The following is a 16,837-nucleotide window of genomic DNA, read 5'->3' on the forward strand; positions in this document are numbered from 1 at the left end:
CAACTGATGAACTGAAAATCAGGTCCTGAATGGACACTACCAAAGAGACTAAAAGTAAATACATATTCTTGCACAGACATCTGCTAGCTATTTTACTGTTGTAAGTTGATATCTCAAATGTAAGAATGCTTTGAATTATAAATTAAATGGTCTGTTTTATTTCTATATATTTTATCCTTTGATCCATGGATTACAACACTTGTTAAGAGAGACAAATCTGCTGTACATCTAGGCACAGAGAGAAAAAACTCTTAGATTGCATTAGTCTTTTTTATTGGTGTTGATAAAGCAGGCAGTTTGCTGTCAGTTACAAAGCGTTTAGTTCACCTAACCCTATGTTCAGATGACCAATTAGTCATGCATATCAAGGTAATCTGATGATTGAAGAGTTCTGTATGTCCATCCCGTGTCCCAGACAAGCCAACTAAAAAATCCCAGTGGTTGGTCCATTACCAGCATGATAAATTGAACTTCAAACTATGTCGTATTACTCTTTGAAGCTGTATCATCGTTTGACTGCTACAGCGTCTAAAATGAAAATTGGAAGGATGATACTTACTATGGTACCCAACCAATTGTATAGCTTCAAAGATAATAGATTAAGTAGATTTGTTTTGGAAGATTAGCCTATCAAAAATGCTAGCATTAATGAAAATAATGCCCTTCTACCCTATCATAGGCTTTCTTCCAGGTCTAGTCTGCCTGCCTTCTTCCTCATATCTAAGAAAAAGGTTTCAAACATCAAGAATTCCATATTCCAAATGCCATTTAAATCATTTATTATCAATGCTATTTTGAAGGCTTGGTTTTGAAGCATTCCACGTTTTCCCTGCCTTGTAAGAGAGTTACAATGTCCTTTATTCTTTTAGACTAATCCAAAGAGCTCGCTCGATATACTTGAGCGTTCTGCTCTGTCAGAATGATATCTTATCCTGGCAAATGTCCAGCTGGTATTTCATTTACATTTAAACAATAGAAACCATGATGATTTTGAACTCCCTTCACTCAGTTCTCATCACACAAACCCAAGTTTGTACCCCAGCGCAAATACACAACCTTCCCACAACACTGTTTGAAATTAAGGGGTAGTTAGCTTTTGGACATGACATCAAATTATAAACTGTAATCTATCTTAAAGCTACAAGTTGAATAAGGCTCAGTTTGGCAGACCAGAGAGATTATGATTCATGCTTTAATTTTATCTGTCAGGTGCTCTTGCAGTGCTATTCTGGCTAACATCCCAGGCAAACTCCTAAGCAGACAGAACGCAGCTCTTAGAATATGTGCACTTTTTAGACTTTGAAGCTCTACGACCTCTCTTGCATTTGACCTCCTGAGGTTACCAAAGGAACACAAAGTCAATCAATCATTTCCCGCCGCTGTCGTCTTGAGGTGTTTTTTTTCCCTATGTCTGCTATACAGTTTGTTATCTTCTACTTTTGATTACACAGAGACAGATTCTTATCTGGAGTTAAGTGTACAGGTCAAACAGCTTGCATAAAGGCATGTTGGTTATCCCAAGCAGAGTATCTAGCTCATTTTACTGCACATTAATGGGAGATGTGGTTAAAGAGTTTCTGCTACGTCTCCCTTCTCAACTGCGAAACAGCTTTTTTTTCAACAAATAAATCCAATTATAGGATTTCTTTTTCTTTCAAAGAATTGAACTACAGATAGAACTACAGAACTTATTTGAAATCTTCTTACATGTGCGGCTAACAAATATTCTGTTGTTACTATGTAAGCTAGGAACTCACATTATTAATTACTTTATCTGCTTAAGTACTTCCCCAAGGATAAGGGAAATGGTAAAGCCTTTACTGTATGTTCTACTAGTGTCATAAAAAAGACATTCAACACTTCATTCTTAGCATTATTTATCAATGTTTATATGAAAAGGGTAGCAGTTAAATAGACTTAGTGAGGACAAATTTGGATATTAAAGTTGTCTAGAATGCTACAGAATTTGCAATTAATTAAAAATAGAAGCTTCTAGATAGTCTTTTCATAAATCCAGTCTTCAGGAAAATGTAATTCTTCTCCGAACCATCTAATTTAATAGAGCATGTATAAAGATCTTTATTCTTCTGGGAGAGGTATATTAAGGGACTGCATGCCCTTATGTATTTTGCGAGTGGTAACTAACAAACTGAGGCAGAGATCTGTGGGTACGTTTGAAAGCATAAATCAGAAGCTGTCACGCAAAGCTGACTTAAAGCTTGTGCTTACACTGCCTTGATCCCAGGGTGTCTTTGAAGATTTCTTTGTGCGGCTGCACGAGAGCATCCTGAGGGTTAGTCAAACGTACGTGATGGCTACAGATGATGATAACTGCAATTCAGAATTAAGTAGCAAAATTTGTCATTTTTTCAAACTCCCTCGTGTGTAACTGCGTTTCCTTTTCCTTTTTAGCAGGCAGAGAGCGGCAGTTTAGCTCGAGAGCAGCGCTTTTGCATCCGCGGTGTGCTTTGGCAGCGTTAGCCCTGCAGCCTCCCCGGTCGTTTGCAGGCGAGACCCCGGTGAGACCCTGCGGTGCAGCTGCTTCGTAAAGAAGTCGCCTGACCTCAATGTTTAGCTTCCAGTGATGGTGTTTCTCATGACCATCTTGATAACGGCAACATTTTTTCCCAGGGCGCTATTTTTTTTTAAGGTTTAAATCATTGTAAAAATAGCAGCCCTGCAAGATTAGACAGCCTTTTATTTGATCAGTTCTTCTTGAAGCCTGAACAATTTGGAGAGCCTTCTACTTGAGCAATTACCTAGCAGGAGGAATCAACACCGATCCATGTTGACTGACAGGTTCCTCTGGGAGATTCCGGCTTCTCCCAGCCCCAGACCACCTGTCAGTGCGACGGGCTCGCAACAGACAGTGCTCTGAACCTACAGGCAAAGCCTGAGGGTACACTCCATGTTAATTAGAGGACTTCGTTACTCTTTCTCTCTCTCATTTATATATTTAGCTGTTCTGAAAAAAAAAAAAGCAGCACTGTAAAGAGCTCCTACCAAACATTTTGTCTCTGCAGCTACACAAGTCCAGCCAAAAGGACGGGGAGAGAGATGGAGGGGTGGTAAGAGGCAGTGCCTGGTTATTCAGGGATGCTGGTGCTGCAATAACCTGAGCACAGCGGCAGGGAAATGGTCCTCTCCTCAGGGGAGAGGCTTCCTCGCCTGGCCTTGATTCTGAACCCACAGGGTGATGTGTTCTATTAGCTGGATCGGATCCCTGTGCTTTTTTTGTTCCTTTTTGTTGTTTAGGCGCTATATTTTATATTCATTTAATTGAAAGGAGAAAAAAAAAGGGGGGGAAATGGAAAGCATAACACTGGGGCTGGAGGCGGAGGATACTGACATGGATTATGTCACGAAGGATACAATCTGTTGCCAAACTGAGACAAAGCCAGTGATTCCAAGCCAAAAAAAAATTGTGAGATCTCTTACCAGCACTCCTGCATGCTGCACCTTTATTAAATCCATCTTTCTCTCCCTTACCTAGAATCGCGTGGAAATTGGGAAAAGGGGACACGAGAGGTTTCTCATGGAGATTTCTTACCTCAGAGTATTGAAAATGTAGTGAGCTGATGGTAGAATACCCTTTAAGACAAATTTGCAAATGTTTTGAATATTTATGTACCCATGTCTCTGTGTGTGTGTGTATGTGTGTATATATAGCTATAAGCAGTGAAATATACTTTTTATCATACACAGAGAAGGCATTCTTCTTAAGGACTCATCATCTTTGTGTGTTTTTTTTCTGACAGAAGGTTGGTTTGTTCATTCCCTACTCCTACTACATCTGAAAAAAAAGCAGTACATCTGCAATATCCTTTTTTTTTCCTCCTGATGCCACGGTGCTACACATTCACCCTTTCCCCTTCGTTCGTCAGAGATAATGCCTGTAAGTCAAATTCTGATCTCAAAGCAAATCTGGAGGAATTTATAAAAGAGATTTGCAGTGAGGGGAAAAAAAAAAAAGAATGGCACTTTTGATCCAAAGGTGGCTTATGGCACTTGTGAATCCAGCTGCTGCAGTAGGTGTTTGCGTGCTGACTGACACGGCGTTGGAGCACTGAACTGAAGCTGGAACTTGCTTAGGGGCTTTAGTTCCAGTATTTCATTTTTTGCTCTGACAGCTTTTAAAAAATGCCATGTAGGACCAGGAAGCTATGTGACTTTCAGCCATATCCCCTAATCAGATTCAGAATGCTTTAAATATTGCTGTAAAGTGTGAAATCTCCTCTGGGCTGCTGTTCCTCCTTTGGCACTGTTTCCACTGGAAGCCTGCCACCTGCACGACACAAAAATAGGAAACTCAACCTCTGGCCAGATTTTAATGCTTTAAAACAACTCCTAAAAGAGAGAGCATCAGTGAAGGTGAAAAGCAAGCAAGAGAAGAGGGAAACATGACAGAAACTGGAGGATGAAGCGGGCAGAATGAGCAGTACAAAAGACCAACTAGAAAGATACATCTCAGATGTAAAGAGAGGGAGGAAAAGAAAAGAGGAAGCAGGGTGAAGGAACACATCCAGAGAAACAAGAAAAGGGAAAGAAAAGCAACAAGGAAGACGTCAATAGCAGAGAGGGAAAGAGGGAGCAAAGTAGGAGGGATAAAGGCAGATGATGAAATTGAGGAGCAGACCTGAGCAGATAGCATTGAGAGTGGGATTTTTTTTTCTCTCCTGTAGCCCCGAGGGAGCTTGGCTTGCTAATCAAGGTACGTATGTGCTCACCCCTGTAACCAGCTAGATTTTATGCTGATGTCAGCAAGAGCTGGCAGCTGAAGACAGAGATTGTTTCTGTTTAAAGGAGCCTCTGCAATGCATACCCATTCGTCCTCGGGGGACTCTGGCTTTGCCTGAATGAATCCCCCTTGGCAGAGGATGTACTGGATGCTACCTCCATTCACCTTGACAGGAGCAGCCAGGGAAAGATTTAGCCCCAAATTTAAATAGTTGCTAATGGCAGCTTCCCTCCTGTTCCTTTAACCCCAGAGATCCAAATTCCCGGAAACCAGTGAGCCCTGCCTCCCTCTGCTCCCTTTATAGATGCTTCAAAGCAAGACCCCAGCTTTGCCACTTTGAACCATTTGCCCTGGAGAAGCCAATCTTTCACCATTTGGTAGGAGGGAAACTTCCAGTGGCTCCTCAAGTCCAGACACAGGGTGTGTGAACACCTTTCCAGCGTCTGAAGCCATTGCCTGGCATACCTTCAATCAAGCATTCACAGGCAGTTTTTAGCAGACCTCTCCTGGGGGAGGTGTGATAGAAGAATTAAGTACCAGTATTATTTATTAACATTCTTTAGTGACCTACCCAAAATGAATTATCATCTTCAGTCTAAAAGACTGTCATCTGTGCCACTGTGCCTGGGAATCTCAGCAAAAGGACCAGAAATATTTAATGAGTGTTGAGAATGTTCTTTTATTCCTGGCAGTGATCCTTCACACCTCAGATTACCTCCGAGAAAGGCTGAATGGGAAAAGTAGGGAAGCTTCTACTTTAAGAGTTTTCTGTGATGAAGCAGAGGATGTACAGAGACTTTAGAGTTGAACATTTGTCATCTTTTAAATTCACTGCAAAATCTGCAAGGATAAAGGCTGGGCCGAAACCAGTAGAGCGAATGAGAAGTAGGCAGTAACTGAAATGATTATTCGATAATTACCAAGCGTCTGAAATTTAGTGGTTTGGTAATTTCATTCCAGTCCATAGAGGCCAAATATAAAAAATGACCACTATGCTCAAATTTTTTTTTGATCCTACACACAAAACTACTGCTGCTGCACTATAACCTGTGAGTGTTCTGTGTACAATCCTCTGTCTTACGTGTTTGGAGCCAAATTCACACAAACATACAGTCAAATTACAGCCCAAGAAAGACTCCTGGATTTATTCACCGTTGTGTTACTCCAGGTTCACGGCAGCATATCTCTGCTGATGTCAGGGACATTCTACCTGTGTGAAACCTGAAGGATATGATGGTGAACCAATCTCATGAATGCAGTAGTTCCCTAAAAAGTATATAACATGTTTAGGTGAGGCTTGTACACTCAAGTTAAGTGCAGACTCTCTGATGTTATGATGTACCAGCTTTTTCAGTGGTGCCCAGTGACAGGACAAGAGGTAACGGGCACAAACTTGAACACAGGAAGTTCCACCTAAACATAAGGAGGAACTTCTTTACTTTGAGGGTGGCAGAGCACTGGCACAGGCTGCCCAGAGAGGTGGTGGAGTCTCCGTCTCTGGAGACATTCAAAAGCCGCCTGGACGCGTTCCTGTACAACCTGCTCTAGGTGACCCTGCTCTGGCAGGGGGTTGGACTAGATGATCTCCAGAGGTCCCTTCCAACCCCTACCATTCTGTGATTCTGTGTGATTCTGTAGTCTAGGTGTGATCCCTCTCTGCCCCAGCCCTTTCTAATGCAGAGTTTCACTCTCCAGCCTCCACACACCAAAAAGAGCAGCGTGGATGGCGAGGAGCCACCGATACTTTTTTGATAGCTTGGGCTGACCCCAAGGCCGAGCAAACACATGCTGGAGGGGCAGTTCTCACTGTCACCGCTCATACTGCCTTTATTATAGGGTCTGCAAGTGTCTTTCACTTTTCAAAAGCTCTGTGCAGTAGCATATAGAAGCCCAGACAGGATTCGGGCCTCATTACACCACACATGCTAAAAAACCTCACCAGACAAATTCCCATGAATTGACTTAATTGTGTTGATTTTATTAAATCAGTGCAACCCAAGCAAAACAGATACACTGTGCTAGAATAACCTGCATTTGTTCCAGTGCAATTTTATACTTAAGTACTTTTCCTTTTTATAAATAGGTATTAAAAGGTGGTTTATCTACAATGTAATGATAATCGTCTTTATGGAGAGTTTTTTACACTCAAGCAGTGACAAAGTGCTTACTTAATTGCTCAAGATGCTGGTAATGCAGCAACTGGCATAGGTTTGATGTGTGCAACAATGGTTCAAGTATTGACTAAATGGCAAGTCTTCATATGGATTTACAAAGCAACAGCCTATTGTTAAATAACCTCATATGTGAACACTTTTTTTCAGGAACAACTGTAATTTTCTCTGCAGCAAGAATTTTCACACAAAAAGATGCTTACAAATTGCTACCATCCCCTTTCTCATCCTCTTTAATATGAATAAACTTTTAACTGGGAAGTCATGCATGCCAGAACATTTATACCGTAAGATATTGAAAATATTATTAGATCTTTAACTTCCACAAAGCTATCAGCATATCATCTTCAATACCATAATCATTCTGTGAGCATTTCCCTAGTACAATGCCATAAAAAAAGTCAATTTTAAGATAAGAGACCAAACACTAGCTAGAGAGTGACTGCTTGATGTACAAAGAGACAATTGTATTGCCTAGCCCTTGTGTCTTAAAGATGTGTTTACTTTAGCTCAATTAAAATAGGGTGCAAATAACTATTCCAGAATAATTGTACTTCTAGAGGAAATCAAACTTAAGACTAGGGGAATTCAAAATGAAGGTTCATTCATCCCCTTTCTTTCTCTGAAACATTTTTTTAAATTTTGCTGTTTTTTAAATGTAGCAAATACTGCTAATACTGATGCCGTCGATTTTGTTATTCAAACTATCTAGATCATGTGCCATACAAATATTTAGCAGACAGATGAGTTTTCTGGGTTCACATGGGTATCACTGGATAACAAAATGTCTGGCTATGGAATTCTTAATTTTGTCAGTTTGTAGCAAAGTCCTCCTAAATCTCTCCATTAAGCATTTGGCTATTATGCATAGGCTTTCCTGCACTGCTGCTAGAAGATGCTTTCCACCACTGTTTCAGTTGCAGAGGTGACATGGGATAGCTCAGTGCTTTCACTGGTGCTCTCTTGTGCTCCTATCTGAGGGCACAACAAGGTGTGAGGAAAACAGCCTTTTTTTCCTCTCCAGTGTTACTTAAGACTGAAACGCATCCTTGCACAGACCCCTAGGTAGCACCATGTGACGGGCACCACGACCCATACACCTGAACTTTTAAATGCACCATCCCAATCACCTTTCAGCTCCCAAAATAGGGATTAGTTGGGAGTTCAGTGGGAAAAAGTCCCAATGCTGCTGGGAAAACATCACGATCTTTAAGCGCAGTGGTTTGGGTGATGGCCATACAGCAGAAGGTCTGGAACACAACAACCAGAAAGATTACTCGGCTGTTAGGGATAACATTTGTGGCTGGCAGTTGCAATTCCCCCTGCTGATTAGAAACAGTTCTCTCCAAAAGTGGTTCCTGGGGGATTACAACATATCCCAGCGTTTTGTAACCATCAGTGGAAGTTCTGTTTTGTTTCTCACAATTGGTATGGAAAAAGAAGTAGGCTGCGACAGAGGAAAGGTCAAGAGAAAGAGGTTGTTTCAAAATAATTGCTTTCTGAAAGTGGAGAAAGAATATGTTTATTTACACAGCAGAGAGCGCACTATGGAAAAGGGCGCATGAGGGACAGGTTTCTCCACTGCTTCCTGTCCAGAGATTTCTACGTAGCGTGAGGTTCAAGCACATGTGAGTCACCTCATGTAATTCCGTAAGTTTAAAGAGTAGAAGTCCAGTTCTGGACTACTGGTGCAAAGCTCTCTTTATAGTCAATGGAGAGAAATGGTCCCTGCAGGACAGAAAATCATATGCCTGTCTTAGCATTGGATCAACCACCTTCAGCAGGAGCTTGTTCCTCCCCACTGGGGGTTGGGTCTGGGCACCTCCTTCATGTAGATGTCTAACTAAATACCAGCAAACCCAGGCCAGCTGTCTCTGCCTGGCATGGCCTATACTCAGATGTGCAATCCATACATTTTATCCGTCATTTACAGAAGGCTCTATGAGAAGCATAAGAAGAGAAGAAAAAGAAACTGCAATAGAGGAAGAAAGGAAAAGGCAAGGCAAATATGGAAAAAAAAAACAGGAGTCAGGGAAAATTACAATGCTAGAAGCAGGATGTGACTGCAGAAGGAAATTAGGATAAATGGCCAATCACAAGTAGGAAATACTACAGAGGCTTCAAATTGCTGGTGTACAAGATTGCTAGAGAGACACAGAAAACTGTGAATCTTTTAAAAGTATTAGTGCTTTTACATAAATGTAACATTCCAGCTAATGAGTCTTTCATTGCTTCCCTAAGACAACACCAAGCACTTTACCTACATTTTCCTTTTCTTTCTCATACCCCAGAATTTCTATCTGAAATTCTTTTTGACAACCTTGCCTTCAGTGTCAGAAAGTTTCTCCTTTGTTCACTTGTTTAATTTTCAAAGAAGTCTACATCTTCAGTTATGCTTTTTCACACCCTTGTGTAAAGCTCCCCTTGGGCATATTTCTTTCTGGAAATCCCATCATTTCTTGACAAAGACAGCGCAGCAAAAATAGCTGTGACCACTACAATGCTGACCGGTATCATTTCACTGTCTGCTTGCACTCTGCCATCTACCTGCCTCTAACCGCCGCCTTTTGTTACGGACCTGGGACATGTGCTCTTTGTTCTGTTTGCACAGCATCTTGCAAAATGGCATCCTGGCCTGTGACCGGGGCTCCGGTGCACTGAGATGATACAGGTAATAAAACACCGGCGTTTTGCTTCACGTTGCTATGCTGTATGTGAACCACGGCGTAGCTGTAAGCGTTTAAGCACAAAAGCACATGAGTACTGGGTAACACCGCTCCCCCCTGGTTCTCTAGGGGTACCCATCATCTTCTCCACCCGCCTCAGGACAACGGGCTGGTTTAGAACAAGGTTTTCCTCATGTTTAGTTACCCCCACCCGTTTCTTACTGTAAAGCAAGGCCTGGAGCACTTTCTTTGGGAGAGAGAACAAGGCAATCTAGACGCTATACAAGCCATACCCCGTTACACAGAAAAGCCAGGGGAGAGCCGTGCAGGCCGCTTTAAATCGCTCCATCTTCCGGTCAGCCCGTTTTGCCCAGCACCCCCTCACCCTTCCAGCCCCTCTGCCGCTTCCCCGGCTCCAACATCACCCCGCCGGCTCCCCGCGGCCTTCCCTCGGCCGCGGCCTCCGAGAGATGGGTCCCAGAGAGCCGCGAGGCAGCTCCTCCCCGCCAGGCCCGGCGCAACCCCCACCTCCCCCGGCCGCTCAGCCTACCCCGGCGGGGGGAAGGCCGCCGTGCCCCCCCCGGTCCGGGGCGGCTCGTCCCCGCTCCCCGGTGGGACAATGGCCGCGGGGCTCCCGCAGGCCAAACCTCCACCGGGGCCGCCCCTCGCCGCCGGCCCCCTCCCTCCCTTCCTTCCTTCCTTCCCCCGCCCCCAGCAGCCCCCGCGGCGCCCCGGCCCCGCCGCCGCCAGCGCCGCCGCCGCCCGGCTCGCAGCGCCCGAGCCGCCGCCGGCGGTTGCGAACCTGCCGCCGTGCGCGGCCCGCCGGGCGCCGCGGCCTGCGGGCGGCCGCTGGTTGGCGGCGGGGGGACACGTGAGGGAGGAGGGGGCAGCGGCGGCGGCAGGAGTTTCCCCGACAGCTGGAGGTTGCGGCGGCGGCTCCTCCTCCCCGGGTCCCCGTTAGAGCCCAGAGAGACCCCCCGCGCTCCTCCTTATTGACAAACACACAAAGGGCCGCGCCGGGGCCGCGTCTGGAGCCGGCATGGGAGACAAGAAGAGCCCGACCAGGTAGGGGCAGGCGGCGGCGGCGCCTCCTCCTCCTCCTTCTCCTCCTTTCCCCGGGCCCTCTCGGGTGCGCGGAGCCGGCGGCGATGGCGGCCGCCGGGGGGGGGTGGTGGGGGGTGGAGGGGAGGCGGTGGCGTGAGGGCGTTCGCGCCCGGTGTTGCCCCTTGTGTGTCTCCCCCGCAGGCCGAAGCGGCAGCCGAAACCCTCCTCGGACGAGGGCTACTGGGACTGCAGCGTCTGCACCTTCCGCAACAGCGCCGAGGCCTTCAAGTGCATGATGTGCGACGTGAGGAAGGGCACCTCCACACGGTGGGTCGCCCGGCGGCGGCTGAGGGAAGGCGGCGGGGGTGGGGGGAAGGAGCCGTTGGGCGGCCTCCCGCCGCCCCGGGGTGTGAGGGAAGGCGGCTGTGACAGGAATCGGGTCACGTTTCCCCCGGGAGCCCCTGGCCGGGGGGGTGTGGGGGTGTCCCCTGAAGCGATTCCTGTCACAGCCGCCTTCCCTCACCACATCGGGGCGGCGGGAGGCCGCCCAACGGGTCCCCGGCTTGGGGCACGTCTACTTGGGGCTCCCCAGTAGACGTGCCCCAAGCTGGGGAGCGATGTGTGTGTGCTGCTAATTTTTCTTTTAAACTCATTTTTTTTTTCCTACGAGTTTAACTTTACCTCATAAATACCACCCACCCCCCCCTTTTCTTTTTAAAATATTATTATTATATTTTCCTAATTTGCTTTTCGTCACAGAGCATCGCCGTGCAGGTTTCTGGGGGCTGTAGAGGGCAGCTAATTCCTCCCCTGGCCGTTTAGGGGAGGAATTTGTTGATGAGCTGAATGGTGTGGAAGTGCCACCCTGCGCATCCGTGACTTCCCAGGAGGACCTTGTCTCTCCTGCGCCCGGCGGAAAGCTTGCGGTGGATTACCTGGTTCCTGCCTCTGCCGGGTTTTTTTTTCAGTATCGTGGCCTAAATGTACGTGCTTGGGAGATGGAGGCTTTTTATAGAACCAACAGGAGTGCACTTGTAGCCGCGGCATGCTAACCAAAGAGAATATTGCTGAAGCATCCTTTGTTATGGTTGTCATACCTATGGGTTAATCCCCTCAGCAAGAGAAGTTTTGAAGTGGTGATAAAAGTTGCAGTCCTATCAAAAGCAGCAATTACATTTGAGATATCCACCAAAGCAGTGCTGAATGTGACTTGCAACAAATGTTACATGTGTGAAATCCGAAGTGCAAGGTTGGGTCCAATTACTTGACAAAAAAGATTTCATCTTTATTTCTACAGTTGATTTCCTAGACTTCTGAAAATCAGAATGAATGTTGAAAAGACTTCTTACTCAGTTTTGAATACTAGTTGATTTATATATATATTTTTTTAATATATTTATTTATTTATTTTTACCCAAAAAAATCAGTGATGTAAATGCGCATAGAGGAATTGTATCTGTCACATATAGTGTGACTTCCAGTTATAAGAATGGCATTGTGTTTATATCACAGATAGATGTGTACACATTGGTAACGTTGAGCAAAATAAGACTGCTGAAATAATGAATGCAAAAATCTTTAAAACAGCATGAGTAAAGCCCCTTTAACCTCCAGTCAGTTTGATAAGCAAAGTCAGTTGAAAATTATGTTTTGCTGCACAGGAAACTCAGTTGGATAAAAGCACTAAACTTTAAAAAAAAAAAAAAGTATGAAAAAAAAAAAATAGTCTTGACAAACCAGTATTATTATTGCCTTCTTTTTTTCCCTGCTTGAATATTTCATAATTTCTTAATATTTTAGCAACAAAATGTCTTTTTTCATGGTGGGTTTTTTTTGTTTCCTCTTTCTCCCCTGCAGTGATCTAGTATGCAGAGCTTTAGTTGATACATTGATTTTTGTTTCTCTATTTAAACTCAGAAACAGTGTGTAGCTCAGTAGGTTTATGGGTTTCTTTTTCCCATGAGGTTTAAATGGGCTGCATTTTCACGTGTTTGCAAAGTCCAGGATTTACACATGGTATGAGATAAACACAGGTTGAGGTTTTAGGCCAGGCCGTTTTGGGCCCCAATTCTGAAATTAGGTTTGAGCTAGTAAGTATAGACTTTTGTGTCTATGGAGAGAATCATTAGGGTGCCAAAGAGACACAAAAGGCCATTTGGGTGGATTTTTTTTTTTTTTTAAAGGAGCTGGAGTCCAAAAGACCAAAGTGGGGCCTTGTTAAAACATTTGCTGGTGCTGCCTATACAACAGCATGTTTTTCATCAGTGTTCATCAGAATAATGATACTATGGTGTTTCAATGACATTCTGAATGCATTATTTATTTATTTATTTATTAGTCTTCCATTTTGAAGCTTCATGTTGGATTAAGTTGATGCCTCATCACGGTTCTTAGCATGTAATGCTTAGCTAAAATTTGTACTGCGTTATTTAACTGATGAGAGTTTTGTCTACAAGACACTGTAAAGCACTGGTTTTTTTAGTTCAGAGAAATGTGCTTCTTTGTGGTGAATGGTTTAATGTCTGCTTCTGCATGTTAAAATTCACTAAATGCAACCAGATTTGCAGATGGAAAAACAGGCAATCATAGTCAAGAAGGCCACTGGAAATTAGGTGCAAAGTTGATTAAAACAGTTGTATTTTTTTTTATACTAATCATGTATAATTAACTTTACAGATATATTTTCAGGTGCGGGGTAGGGGTTGTGGATGTTTTCACTGTTGAATAATTTCTTCTGTCTGAAAGAATTATCTTTTATGCCAGAGGCTAGACATGGATTATGATCTTTAACAACTGGTGAAATTGTTAAGATTAGTGGAAGTAATTCTTACGTCTTCTTGATTATATTTTAATATGCTTATAGACTGAATTTTCAAAGCATATTGTATCATGGAGTTAAGTCAACTTTGTCCATGGCAGTATCACCGTGAATGGTGGGCTATGCTTGGGTGGTGGATGCCCAAGAGAAATCCTGAACGCTGCTGGAAGTGCTGTAGCTGATTCCCAAGGTAGCACTCTTCTCTTTGGGTTAGTATTAAAGCAGTGCCCCAGTGTGGTATCAGTTAGATGTACCATGAGTCAGAAGTAAAACTAAGCTCCTATCTGCCAGTTGGAAATCCCTGTACCTTTTACTGTAGAACCGTTGCCAGACTTCAATTTGGTTAATGTTGCTGAGGATCTAAATTCCCCCTGTAGACATGGCTTTCTTATTTACTTTGTAACCTAAATTGTTCTGTATTGTTGCTTGGGTACTGAGAAATTACTATGTTCCTCTTGATAGGAGACTGTACTGAATATAGTAATTTTCTATATGTCACCTTTAAAACATTTTAAAATCTTTCTAGATGAAAGATGTTGTATAAATGTAAGGAACCTAGAGCTGTAATAATCATTCCTTACTTGGACAAATCTGCTGAAGTTCATTAGATGCATAAGTAAGAAATGCTGAATAGAACCCTAATGTACTGTGTTATAGAGGGTACTGGTAACGAACTCTATATTTAGGTTGCCTAATAGTTTCCATTATAAAGAATTTGTATGATCTCTTTGAGAAGCTCTATTGTTTGCAAAAGCCATTGAAGTTTGGCAAGAGGAAGAGTCCTTAGGCTAAATAAGTGGTTTGATTTCCTTGCCCCATGAAATTGTTTTAAGTTTTGCTGAGACGTAAACACTTGAAAATCATCTTTCCCCCTCTGTCACTCATGTTGTATGGAAATGTAAAGTAATTGCTAGAACACTGAAAAAACCCAGGCTGGCATCATTGTAAAAGGAACAGTGGCAATTATAATAATATCATTGAAAACCCAGAACAGAATTGGTTGGCTCCTGGGGAGGTTATAGTCGGGTTGCTGAATTTGGTCTGACTCACAATTACTGCTTTGCCAAAAGACAGTTGCCTCCATGGGCGCGCTACCATTTCTTTTCTTTCTTTCCTTCTGCTCTTCATGGTACTGTCGGAATCAGCAGTACACACACCAATACTAGTTGACCTTCAATAATTGGGATGGATCCTTGGGCAGACCTTGCTGCAGCATGTATTTCCTCACCGTTTGTCTGTCCTTCAATAGGTGTTTGGTTTGGTGTTTTTTTCGTTGCCAACTAACACAGTTAGTCGGTGTAGTTTAGACGTGTTGTAAAGCTGCAGTTTCAGAGTCACAGTCTTGCTGGGAAGAAATACGTAAGAGGACTGGCATTCTCTATAAAGGGATGCACATTTGCTACTCTCTTCTGTCTTCTAGGAGGCTGCATTACTGCTCCATCACCTCTCTGCTCCATCTTCCCCAGATCATATTAATGCTCTTGTTATTTGGTTGGTGACGGCATCCAGATTTGAAATTACCTGTCGCTTTGCTTTTCTTAATGTGGTTTTTATGCATGCATATTGTAGTCTGGTCTCTAGTTGCAGGATCCCATTCTTTTTCCCATGCTATGACAAACCACTTCTCCATTTGGTGTGAAGGATGAGCATCCAGGGGAGTGTAGTGAGAACTACAGGAGGAACTGCAAATCCAGCTTTTTAAACTTAATGCTTGGCGTGATACTCTGCTGTGTAAATAAAAGGGAAAAAAGGGGGGCAGGGGTACGTGATCAATTTCCCTTTCCAGAGTACAGAGCATTCTGTGATTTTTCACATTAGGAAAGAAGGGCAGAATTCCAAAGGATATTTTCACTAATAATATTCTCTTAGCTAATAATAGGAGAAGGATTGTGGTACAAAGATGTAACTACTTCATGCTTGTTATGGTTTTATTTTTTAGAACTACTTTTATTGCTTTCTTTGAATTCAGTAAAAACTTAATCTTACCTATGAATCTGTGAGACTTAGACTATTCAAGCCTAAATTATTTTTTTTTTTTTTCGGGGGGGAAGAAGGAGGGAAAATAAGGAGGTAAAACTAGTACAAGTGACTTCTATGAAGTTATTGTTTGTTTGTTTGGTTTTTTTTTTTAGATATTTGTCTCTGATACACATGTTGGCGAGCTGCTATGTACAGTATCATTTACATAAAATAGCCCCTGACATTTGTAGGCAGAGTGAGAAAGTCATCTCAAGTCAGGATTAATTTCTGTGGATTTGGGATGTATACCTCTGAACATCCTGTACTGCTGAAGTAGAGACATATATAACCAGCTGAATGGGGGCATGGCTTCTGTGTCCTATGCTCTATTGATCTCCATTACTGAATCATTCCTTTTCTCCCAGCCTAAGGTATGAAAAGCCAATTTTAAATCATACCAGACTGAAGAGTCTGAGGTATAAGGAACCGGGAAGCCATCTTCCTATGTTTACTTGATATTTGGTCTGTGCTCCTTGATTGTGAGTGAGAGTGTGGCCATTCAATATGTGCATGTATTTTATAAGCATGTCTGACAATCTCCTAAATATGAGATACAGGTCTCTACTTGAAGCTGTCATGAGTTTGTTTTATGCTTTGAGAGGCATAAATAAAATGTTTAATTTTTTAACTTGGATATCAAGGTCATTTCTCTTCAGAAAATATGTGCAATTTGTTTAGTCATGTACCATCTGGATGTTTATAAGCACAAATCAGTTACATTTAACCAAATCTGCTATTTGTATTTCTGTTGAAATGCAGTACTGCTCAGGACAGAGAGAGTTGGTACTTATCTTGTATATCTGGTTTAACATGTCTGGTTTACAACTGCTTGTTAAGGACTCTCTCTTCTGCTTTCCAGTATGCAGCCTCTGTGTGCGCACATGCGCATGTGTGTGTCAGGGGGCAGGTTGTGAAGGAGAAAAAGAGGAAGAACGGCCTGTCATGCTGATTTTACAAACACATGACTGAATCAAGCTTAACAGACTGAAGAGCTGTTCATAACTTGTGGTAGTTTGGAGAAGGCAATATTTGCAGGAATGAAGTGAGTGGAGAAGTCATATATAATCCATATTTTATCAAGCTCTCTGTGACAAATTTTATGCTTTAGCTTAAATATTAAATTATGAAGAGGAGCATGAATAAATAGTTCTCTTCTGCTCTGTAGATAGCCATTAGGTAACCTAGTCATTCTGGACTTGTTTTAAAAGAGTTTTTAAAAGTAACCTCTGGAATTATTTAGGAATTTACTTAGGAATTATTTTCCCTGAAAAATATCGTGAAACTTAAGAATTTTGCACATGTCAAGTTAAATGAGGTTTTGTTTTTCCATATAAAACAAGGAAGTAATTTTTATTGATTGGGGCAGCTCTGTTGAATGCTG

At 42.9% G+C, this 16,837-nt stretch overlaps 1 protein-coding gene and 1 long non-coding RNA gene across 4 annotated transcripts in view; one reads left to right on the forward strand and one right to left on the reverse strand.

Moving 5' to 3' along the window:
- Positions 1 to 763: 763 nt before the first annotated feature.
- On the reverse strand, positions 764 to 10,246 carry LOC128910032 (uncharacterized). Of its 2 annotated transcripts, none has more exons than XR_008466588.1 (3): positions 10,126 to 10,246; positions 9,488 to 9,639; positions 764 to 4,285 (listed from the first exon to the last, which is right to left on the reverse strand). It is a non-coding gene; the product is annotated as an uncharacterized LOC128910032 (long non-coding RNA). The 2 variants fall into 2 exon arrangements; XR_008466589.1 differs by lacking the exon at positions 764 to 4,285 and adding an exon at positions 8,427 to 8,637.
- Positions 10,247 to 10,365: 119 nt separating this feature from the next.
- The window catches only part of YAF2 (YY1 associated factor 2), a 35,116-nt gene continuing 28,644 nt past the window's right edge, over positions 10,366 to 16,837 (forward strand). For both annotated transcript variants that reach the window (XR_008466586.1, XM_054202791.1), the window contains exons 1-2: positions 10,366 to 10,640; positions 10,821 to 10,946. Coding sequence is in view for 1 of the 2 variants with exons in the window: in XM_054202791.1 (XP_054058766.1) it covers positions 10,615 to 10,640; positions 10,821 to 10,946 (152 nt within the window). In the remaining variant the exon portion in view is untranslated. The remainder of the gene's footprint in view (positions 10,641 to 10,820; positions 10,947 to 16,837) is intronic.

The sequence above is a fragment of the Rissa tridactyla genome, chromosome 1 (assembly GCF_028500815.1).
Source record: "Rissa tridactyla isolate bRisTri1 chromosome 1, bRisTri1.patW.cur.20221130, whole genome shotgun sequence".
NCBI classification, from domain to species: Eukaryota; Metazoa; Chordata; class Aves; order Charadriiformes; family Laridae; genus Rissa; species Rissa tridactyla.